This window comes from Mandrillus leucophaeus, unplaced genomic scaffold (genome assembly GCF_000951045.1).
Source record: "Mandrillus leucophaeus isolate KB7577 unplaced genomic scaffold, Mleu.le_1.0 Scaffold223, whole genome shotgun sequence".
Taxonomy (NCBI): Eukaryota; Metazoa; Chordata; class Mammalia; order Primates; family Cercopithecidae; genus Mandrillus; species Mandrillus leucophaeus.
This window is the reverse complement of record NW_012102288.1, coordinates 371581-381994: the sequence shown is the minus strand read 5'-3', so window position 1 is coordinate 381994 and position 10414 is coordinate 371581. Positions and strand designations below refer to the sequence as shown.

The following is a 10414-nucleotide window of genomic DNA, read 5'->3' as shown; positions in this document are numbered from 1 at the left end:
TTTATTTATTTATTTATTTATTTATTTATTTATTTATTTATCTTTTCTTCTTGTATTGGCTCAAAGTCCAGCACAATGTTGAGTACAAGTGGTGACAGAAGACTTGATTTTTTGAGTGGTAAGCCAACACTGCATTGCTAGAATAAATCTGATTGAGCAAAAGGTATTATCCTATTTATTTATTGCAGGCTTTGATTTGATAACATATTTTTAAAGTGCTTTCTATCTCTATTCATGAAGGATATTTAGTTGTTAGCTGTCTTTTGTTATCATATCTTTGATTGTTAAGATAAATGTGCCCTCATGAAATCTGTTGAAAAATATTATATTTTCTGTACATTTCATTAAAAGTCTGAACAAGATTGGCATTACTTATCCTTTACTGTTTGATTGAATTCATTAATGGACCTATCTGGCCTGGAGATTTTTTTGTAGCAAGGTTTGTAAGTACAGTGTCAGTTTTGGTCACCTTTGTCTTTCAAGGGCTTTGTCCATTTCATGTAAGTTGGCAAATTCATTGTTTATTCATGATATTTTTAATGTTTGTAGCATGTGTGCCTCTTCCTCATAACTTTATCCTGGTCACAAACACTTTTTAAGTCAGAGTAGGTTTTAAGGTCCATCATGTACATGCTATTTCCAATTCATAACTGTGATAATATATTTTTCAGGGTGTATTTTTGTGTTAAATATTATTTATAAAGTTTATTTATAATCATGAAGTAAAAGTGGGGTGCATGTATTCTACTTAATCCTTCTCAGTGCCTGCTTGATTGAAATCTATGAGATTTACAATAATATACCAGGATTACTAATGCATAGTTCCTGGAGCTCAGTAATGTCGGTTATTCCTCTGAATTTTATACTGAGTTTCTCTGGATTCTCAGTGTCTCTAGACAGCTTATCAATGGAGAAATGTATGTGTCCTCAAAATGAGTGCAGGATTCAGCATCTTCTATCCTTATTTAGATGATTGTTAAAAAGGGCATCACTACATTTTTTTCCTGATGTCAGGGACCACAGCTGTTTCTCTTTATGAAAAACTTTTTTTTTTTTTGAGATGAAGTTTTGCTGTTGTTACTCAGGCTGGAGTATAATTGTGTGATCTCATCAGCTTATTGCAACCTCCGCCTCCTGGGTTCAAGTGATTCTCCTGCCTCAGTCTCCCGAGTAGCTGGGATTACAGGCATGCACCACCATGCCCAGCTAATTTTGTATTTTTACTAGAGATGGGGTTTCTCCATGTTGGTCAGGCTGATCTTGAACTCCCAACCTCAGGTGATCGAGAACTGTTTCTAATGGTTGCAGAAGTCATCAGATGCAGAATGCTGATTCTCTTCTTCAGGGGAACAGTTAGTGATAGAATCACTAAAGTTTAATTGATCTTTCAGAGATCATTTAGAAAACAATTCAGGATCATTTAGCAGACACATACAGGCTTTTCATGATAGAAGTCTCCTGGAACTTTCCAGCATCCGTTGCTCATTCTCATCAGTTATTTTTAAAAATTGCTATTTAAAATGAGAGTCACAGAAGAGAAAGTTCCCATCTCTCCCCAACTAATGGGTTAAAAGATTGAGTTGAACCACTACTATGTAAAAAGGGTTGTCTACACGACGAGACATACAGAGTGAGAAGACAAATAATTTATCCGATATTTTCCATTTAAGGACAGGTTTTTGTTAACATCATTTGCCTCTTCAAGAGAGAAGATGGTCAAAGGAAATGTCATATTAATTTATCTGTGTGGACATATAAGTAAAATTCTGTTCTCAAAGATTATCGAACAGACTTCGATCTTGTGGTGTAAAAAGCAATAAAATCCATTGAACATCTATTCTGAGAGGCCACAGGGACACATTGGTCAGTACTGATTTGCAGCACAGAAACAAAAACCAAAGCTGAATAATCTTATTAGAACTAAGGTGGCCTTTTCTTGTGCTTGTTGGCACGTTTTCCTCTTTAAAAAATTATGCATGCTGAATTTTATTGTTCTGTTCACTAAACCCTATCAATCTTCATGAGCTTACAATTAAGAAAATATTATACTTGGAGGGACTCCCTGCTATTATCAAACAACTCTGAAAAGAAAAAGAAATGGAAAAGTACAAACTGTGTAATTATTGTTACAAATTCCAGCTATTTGAAATATTAATGTAAGATCACAAAAATCCTCAATGGTTTTGTGTGCATTTTAAAGGGCTGGACCACAAAGTTGATTTCAAACAATTTCATAACTACAAATAGTGAACAACAAAAAATACTTGATTTTTAAAAATATCCTTTCATTCAAAAAGTTTGCTTTGTCCGAACTTGAGAAGCAGAAAACCTAAAAAGTTATAGGTAGTTAAGTCCTATCTCTCTGTCTGGCAGCAGATGGCAGTATTGATGCGTGAAAAATCCATACAGGTTGCTTGGCGTTACTTGCTGGGTTTTTCCTTTGCTTTACACTTTGGTATCTGAGCTGAACAAAAATTCCTAACAAGATAATATGGCTGTCATCCCTTTATCATTCTCCTTTCCCAGGCTTTGTTCTTTTTACAAGGAAATATCTTTTCCACTTGCAGCTTTCTTTAAACATCGACGAAATTTTGATGTTTTAACTTTTTTTCCCACCCAAACTCCTATTTGGCATTCGACTGAATTAATGCCAAGCACATACTAAGCTCAGCAAATGCTCCGGAGAAACAGGCGCTCAAACCTCCCACACCTCAGGCGTCTGGAAGCCTTTCCTGACTGTGTTTTCTAATTATTTCCCCAAAGTGGAACTTATCCTAAGTCAAATTGCAATAAGGTTCTGTCTCCTCTCCTTTCAGATTCCTGGAACATCGTCTGTAGTTCAGAGAAAATGGAAGCCCCTGCAGCCTGTTTCACAGCCTCGAGGGCCAGGACAGCCGACAAAGTCCCGGATAAGCGCTGTGGCGGCTGAAATAAAGCAGATCCGAGCCAGAAGGAAAACAGCCCGGATGTTGATGGTTGTGCTTTTGGTATTTGCAATTTGCTATCTACCAATTAGCATCCTCAATGTGCTAAAGAGGTAAAACTTACCTGTTATTTGAAAATGAAATAACCTGCCATTTCTTGATTCTTAATTAACATTTTTTTTTTTACTAGCCAGAGAAAAACCTAAACTTTCTGCCTAGATACCTTGTCAGGCCAGATGACTCAGTTATGTTGTTACCAGCAGGTAAGGCGAACAGCCTTTAAGAGTGCTCAGACATGTGCTTTTGTCCATGCGTATTCTCAGTTGCACAGCAGACATAAAACAGATGTTTCTCCAATCTCTTCAAGCTAGTTGCTAAACCTTAGATGCAGACAAAGTTCTAATGCGTAACAACTAATTTACAGCTTGCAGTTCTTTCTTGATGAGAACAAATGAGTTTTTCAAAACTTCGTTTTCAAAAACATAGGCAATTGTGAGAGCATTCTGTCTTAAGGATAAAAAGAGATAAGAATCTTACGTTAGTTTTCTAATTATACTTAAAAGTGCATTGGTGAGCACTTTAAAAAAAAAAGCAATCAAGGCAGATATGTATGTCGAATGTCTAAACAGAAGAATTCATTTCCTGAAGTCACTGAATCAAGCTCAGGACAAATATTAATAAAAATCAGTGAGGGAAAGTGTGTTATTTGTTACACTGCAGGCGCAACTATTAAGTTAAAAATATTGACCCATGACATGAACAGCAGATGCAGAGGCAGCGGTACACACTAAACTTCATGGCCAGCTAACTTTATTGGGAATTATCAAAACTGTTCCACATAGACTGGTCCCAAGGCAATACCAATTCTGTTTACAGCAGTCTTCGAACTTAAGCTAGAAATGCTCCTCTCACTTTTCCCTGATTCAGAATCAATATCATATTCCTCACAGCTGGGAACTCTGAAGAGCAGCAGCTTTGGCTGGAGTCAGAAGAAAGGTGGTATAACCAGCTGCAATGGGTTCTCATTCTCTTTGGTCCCTGTTTTTGATTGTTTCATGGCTTTTTCAATGGAGAAGAAATGGAGAATAAACGTTTGTTCAGTAATACTACTTACTACAGTCACAGCCTTAAAGATATATGATTTTTTTGTGGCCTGGGTCCTTCAGACATATGCCAGCTCACAAAATAGAAATTATTTTGCCCTCCATATCTTTTTGTGTTTCGCCTCTTATTATTATCATCATTTTTTTGCTAACAAAAATTTAATATAAATTTATTATGGCTACCTCTAGATACTGTCTTCTGCTTTTAAGAACTTTATAAACATGTTACTAGATGGGTTTTATTCTCTCTCTTTTTAATCTTCTTTCAGTCTAAATTCAATGAAAATTGGATTTACCTCTCTCTGGGTTCCGTATTTGGATTTCCTGTATCTCAGAACTTGCTCTTTCCTTTTATTTCCAAATACTTTTTTGTCAATCTTATTCTTCTGACTCTAATCCCTTCCTTTCCAAGGAAAACAAATAACTGTCAAAGGAGCAAGGCCATGTTAAATTCAAAATATTTCAAGTTTTTGGGCATTCTACTCTTTTCCACAACATAAAAACTTTTGAAAACAAGAACTTGAAGATTGTTTTTCTTGTTACCACATACATTTTTTTTCAAATGCTTATATATTTGTTTGTCCTTGCATATGAAATTTGTTTTTTCTTTCTCCCACAAAAACCATTCCTAGCTTCTTCTCCTTAAAACTTAACTTTTTGCCGGATTAGTCAAAACCAATTTCTTTACAACAGTTCAGATTTGTCCAAGATTTCAAAGACATTTTGAGGTAAAGGGTCATAACATAGTACAAATTTCTGTTGTCCATATTGTTTCACTCTATGTAATATTTTTGTAAAACTCTAGTACTTTTTAGAGAATAACCTTATACCAGAAATGCATTGTTATCATGCCTTCTTGTTGTAAAACACACACACACACACACACACACACACACACACACACACAGATACAGACAAAGATGGAGACTTTAGCAGGAAATATATATGATTTTTGACCTAGAATCTTATGGAGTAGCTGTAAGTTATCTGTTGTAGGTTAGCGATTAGAATTTAATAGATGGAATATTTCTAAGTATGGAGGAAATTTTTAAATCGTCTTTAAGGATAGCATAATAAAACATTTTTTAAAGTTTAAAATAATACATGAAAAATTAACACTCATTAATTTTTAAAAATTACCAAAATTCTGCCCATTGAGAACTGTTTCTTCTCTGGGTATTAAGGAGTCCCAGAAGGCAAGTTTCAGATAGTCCAGGAAGACTGGAGTTGAAGGCATATGATACTTTGATCAATACATAAATGAAAGTAGGAAAAAGTACTTGAAGACTATCATTTAGGAGTGATTTTTAAATGATACATATAATGGAATATTAATACAACATTATTCAATTGTATGTAGAAAGAAAATGAAATAAAGAAGATATATATTCAACTTCTGTATTCTTATTTACAAGAAATACTGCAACTGCTATTTGTGAAAGGGAGAGACCCTTCTCTGACCTGATTTGGCTTTTGATTATTGATTGTGCTCTGGAGGTTCTGTTCAGGCACTGAAGTTATTCTAAACCAATTATAGGGTCAGAAACCAATCTGTGGTCAATTCTGGCAACCGAGGAGGACAGGGGTCAGACCAACCTCTACCAATAGCCTCATTCACCTTTGAATTTAATTATTTAAAAGATACTTTTCTGTTGTTTCTTTTCCTGCAGAGTATTTGGGATGTTTACCCACACCGACGACAGAGAGACTGTGTATGCCTGGTTTACCTTTTCACACTGGCTTGTATATGCCAATAGTGCTGCGAATCCAATTATTTATAATTTTCTCAGTGGTGAGTTTTCAACTTTTCTTCCATAAGCCACAGTTCTAACCAAGGATGAGAAATCAATGAACACTCTTCAATTACATGAAGAGTTTAGTTGCTATGTGAGATTTTTCTTTATCCCTGACCTGATTTGTTTTGAGTTTCTTCTTTTTTGAGGCAACATATTTGTTACTGGACTCATCAGAGAAAAAGAACTAAGTGATTTTTTTCCATGTAAAACTTATAAGAAATGTTATAATAGAAAAGTAAACATTCTGAGAAATCAATAACACAAAATCTTACATGACATACTTTAAACTCTTGATTTACAAAAATATAAAATACTTTGTTCTGTTTTGCCTTGCTATATTATTCCTTTGCCAAAATGTGTACCCTAATTGAGACAGAATTGGGATCTATTCACTTTTAGATATTTTGCTATATTAACGTTTCTCTTGTGTGTATCATCTCTTGGATTTATCTCAATATTTCCTACTAATTACCAAAAGTAGTAGTACTCCAAAATAACACATAAGTTAAATGATACACACATAGATATATGTGTAACTTATACAATTTGTATCTGTTTATGGAATCAATATAATTATAAAAATCATTTAAATCACTATTGTTTATTCATATTTTGCCTGACTTTTAGAATTGTGTTTTAATTAGCTACATTTTTACATTGCCTTACTCTCCAACTCATTGGCGATTTCTTTGTTATTTCTATCTTCAACTGCATGATGATTTTATATGGAAGAACAGAAATTCATTTTGTGGCATGTTTAATAAAGCATGTGCATCTTCCAACTTGATCTTTGGCCTTCTGGTTGCATAGGTTGAAAAAAAAAGGCAACCAATTAGATTGTTGAGAAACAATTTTGTTCTATTTTTTTAAAAAATCTAGCACAATGACTAAAGCTCTGAACCTCGCAGTAAGCAGGTAAAGGCTATAAGGAAGTTGTAATGAGAAGTGTTTGAAGCAGAAGTCACAGAACCAAGTCAAAGTCCTAGTATGGAGGATAAAAGTGAGTTAGAGGAGGCAACTGGTAATCACTGATAACTCATTATGTGACTGCTATTGTGCTGGGCCCGTGAACATTCATCTTCTCATTTAATCACTGATAACTCAGTGGGTAGCTGAGGCTAAGAGAGAAGAAATGATTCCCAATACTGCCATTCACACTAATAAAAGTGACTGATTCATTCACATAGTTCTCCAGTGTCTGCTCCATAATTTAAAGACAAGGAATACCTTCTACAGTAGTTTTTCCCCTTCAGTCTTTGTTCTTTCTTACATAGATTATGAAACTGGAAATTTTCTGGATATTTGAGTGAATTTTTCTAAGTATTTTGTGGATTTAATTGTTTCAATATCAGTTATTTAGAGTAAAATGCAGGAGTAATTTTTGTATAATTTTGGCTTTGTATGACATAAGTTTCACTGTGTTTAATTATTAAATAACTCTGAGCATTCTTCTACTGATGATCACTTCCGGTATAGTTATTTAGATAAAATATACCAATATGTGTAAATATATGAGGTTTGACTATAAAGGAATGAAATAAATTCCAAGCACCATACATGAAAGGCAGCCTCATTATTTTATGAAAATACTTCATTGTTTCAAGAGTCTACCAAGCTTCTAATAAACTCAATTTCCTTTTTCTATTTTCCCCATCTTTGCAAAATATTACACCTCATTGTTAGTTTGGCTCAAGGGAGCAACTCAGTTGTACCCTATTCACAACTTGTTGAAGCATTTATGCATAATTCCTTTTCCTTTCATTCTCTCTGTTTGCCAGGAAAATTTCGAGAGGAATTTAAAGCTGCATTTTCTTGCTGTTGCCTTGGAGTTCACCATCGCCAGGAGGATCGGCTAACCAGGGGACGAACTAGCACAGAGAGCCGGAAGTCCTTGACCACTCAGATCAGCAACTTTGATAACATATCAAAACTTTCCGAGCAAGTCGTGCTCACTAGCATAAGCACACTCCCAGCAGCCAATGGAGCAGGACCACTTCAAAACTGGTAGAATATTGGTTCATATGACAAGGATACCTGAGTAAAACTATCCTTTTTAAAATCACTGGGAACAAAAATTTTATTATCCTATTGATGTGAAACTAAAATTACTTGTGGATCTTTTTTTTTTTTTTTTTTTTTTTAAATCTATTGCTCTTTGGAAATAAAAAAAAAGTCAGTTTAAAATGATTTCTCAACTTTTGATTTAAATATGTTAGAAGTTTAACTTTCAACTGAACTTATTTCAGGCTATTTCACTTTTAGTTTCGTGTATTATAATGTGTGTTAATTAAATGTTTAAACATTTCTAATTCTTTTTATAATCCCTTGTTATTTTAATCTCTCACATTCAAATGGTTCCTAAAAATTACGAGAATCTATCCAATGATTTTTTTTTTTGTTCTTAAAGGAGTTGCCATTTCTTATTTTTGATTTACCATTGGCCTTTTTGTTTGCTTTATTGTTTTTTTTTTCTGAAAAAAATCACAAGACTGTTGTTATAATGTGATATCTGAGAAAATATTTATATATAAAATAGCATATTGTGTTAGGTAATTCAAAACTGTCTTACAAAACTATATACTCACTCATTTACACAATTTTCTCAGGTTTGCAAATTGACCATTACTAACATTTCTTGTCTCAATATATGGCCAGTAAGACTCTATTACAGTAAAAGTTTTAACATAATTTCCATCTCTAATGAAAGACTTTAACATTTAAGAATAAGCTAAATCACATCATTATGTTATTTTAACAACAAAAACAAAAAAAATGACACAGTCAGCCTTGCTGGATTAAATAAAAAATGCACCACTGTGCTAGGTGCTAGGGAATGAGGTGGGGTCAATGCAAACATGCCTACAAAAGAGCTTCAGTCTAGTTTGGGAGACATGTTGACAGAGTGCAAGGCAGCAAACAATCTGGGGGACAATTCTTGGTCATGGCAGAGCAGTGAAGCTACCAAGGACAGTGGTCTTCACCAGAAAGTTTGTAGCACAGTGGCATTTTTTTTTTTCAATTTACTTACAATGACAGTTGATGTCAGTGGATTCCATCTGGGCCTGAGGCTGAGTACCAGGTGGTTAAAAAAACAGAGGGGCTTGCTCTTAACTCACACATAAATGAATAGACGATCGTGTATTTTGTAGAAAATGTAAGGTTTAGGGGTCAAAGCACTGAATGTTCAAACTTATTCCCCTGAAAAATTCTTCTGATTCAAATATTTACTTGAAAATTAAAAGTAAGTGTTTATGAAAGATGATTTTCATCTCATATTATCGTAACAGGTGTTCTGATTGTATTGAAACAAAAGGTATGGGGCACAGTGTTTAAGAAAAACTTTCATGGAAAATTAATTTTTGGTTTTATTTTCATTTTCCATTACTCTCAGAGAAAAGTAATACAGCCTAATTATCCACAATTTGTTTTCAAATCTTGGAATTTGGGATTCTGTTACCTTGTGCCTTTTATGACTCAAAGCAAAAACTATCTTCTTATACAAGGTTTATTGAGATCATGTTGTAAAATATAAGCACTATATCAGTGAAAGCAAAGTATTTTAACTCTCTCCTTTCTCCCCTTTGTATATTTCGGAACTTCTTTTCTTATTTATGCTGCATGAAAGGAGAGTTGTAATTTTTGGATTGTGATGATAGCACTTTAAAAAGTTTGAGGATAACTTCAAATAATGTTGATAATATGCCTTAATAGTCAAGTAATAGCTCAGAGGAAGAGTAAATTCCTTAGACCCAAATATACCTATTTATAATTTAAAAGAGAGAAAAGGGATAGAGATTGGGAGGGAAAGGGGGAGAGAAAGGAAAAAACTGACTCAGAGAGCAGCAGTTATGTGACGGATGGGAAGTCAGAATTCCTTTGCTCTAAATCAGTGATTCTCAAAATGTAGTTTCTATACCGTCAGCATCAGCATCATCTGGGAACTTACTGGACATGCTAATTTCCACCCTATCCCACACCTACTTAACCAGAAACTTTAGGAGTGATAGCCTGGAAGCTGTGTGTTAAGCCCTACAGGTGATTCTGAAGCACTTTAAGATTTGAGATCCCACTGCTTTAAGTGATACCATCTGACATAAGTTTATCAGCCTGTGTGAAATAGTCTTTTATTGCACAGGTGTCTACAACAGGGGGCACCATCATCACTACGGTCAGTGTGGCTGGATGTCTGAAAGAAGAAGCTGAGTATCAATGTTGACTCTCACTCATGTCATCTTATTAAAAAATTACAGTTTACGAAACAATCGCTATTGATAAGTGCAGTGTGAAAGACTGGTTTTAAGGCACCTGTGTGCTTTACGTCCACCTGGATGACTTGAGTTTTTAAGTAAAACTTTAAAATCCCTATCTTATTTATACTTACTAAAGTTTGTTTTGCAGAGGCAGATAGTTTCTAAGAATGATAATTTCATGGAAAGAGATATAAAATAAAATAAAACCAGTACTTAAACTCTGGGAATGTAATAGACCATGTACATAGCACTCAACATGTGAATCCAGGAATCTTTCTAAGAGGTCTGGATTTAGTATGGTTACCTTAATAGGACAAATGGTAAAGAAACAGGTGTTCCCA

At 34.3% G+C, this 10414-nt stretch overlaps 1 protein-coding gene across 4 annotated transcripts in view; it reads left to right on the top strand.

Moving 5' to 3' along the window:
- Positions 1 to 10013, top strand: part of HCRTR2 (hypocretin (orexin) receptor 2) — a 125735-nt gene extending 115722 nt beyond the window's left edge. For 2 of the 4 annotated variants that reach the window (XM_011981281.1, XM_011981280.1), the window contains 4 exons: positions 2817 to 3037; positions 5698 to 5819; positions 7602 to 7827; positions 9959 to 10013. In XM_011981281.1, the coding sequence (XP_011836671.1) occupies positions 2817 to 3037; positions 5698 to 5819; positions 7602 to 7827; positions 9959 to 10013 (624 nt within the window). Of the gene's footprint in view, positions 1 to 2816; positions 3038 to 5697; positions 5915 to 7601; positions 8133 to 9958 lie in introns of those variants that run through there. The other 2 variants (XR_001006212.1, XM_011981283.1) reach the window with 2 other exon arrangements.
- The last annotated feature ends 401 nt before the right edge of the window (positions 10014 to 10414 follow it).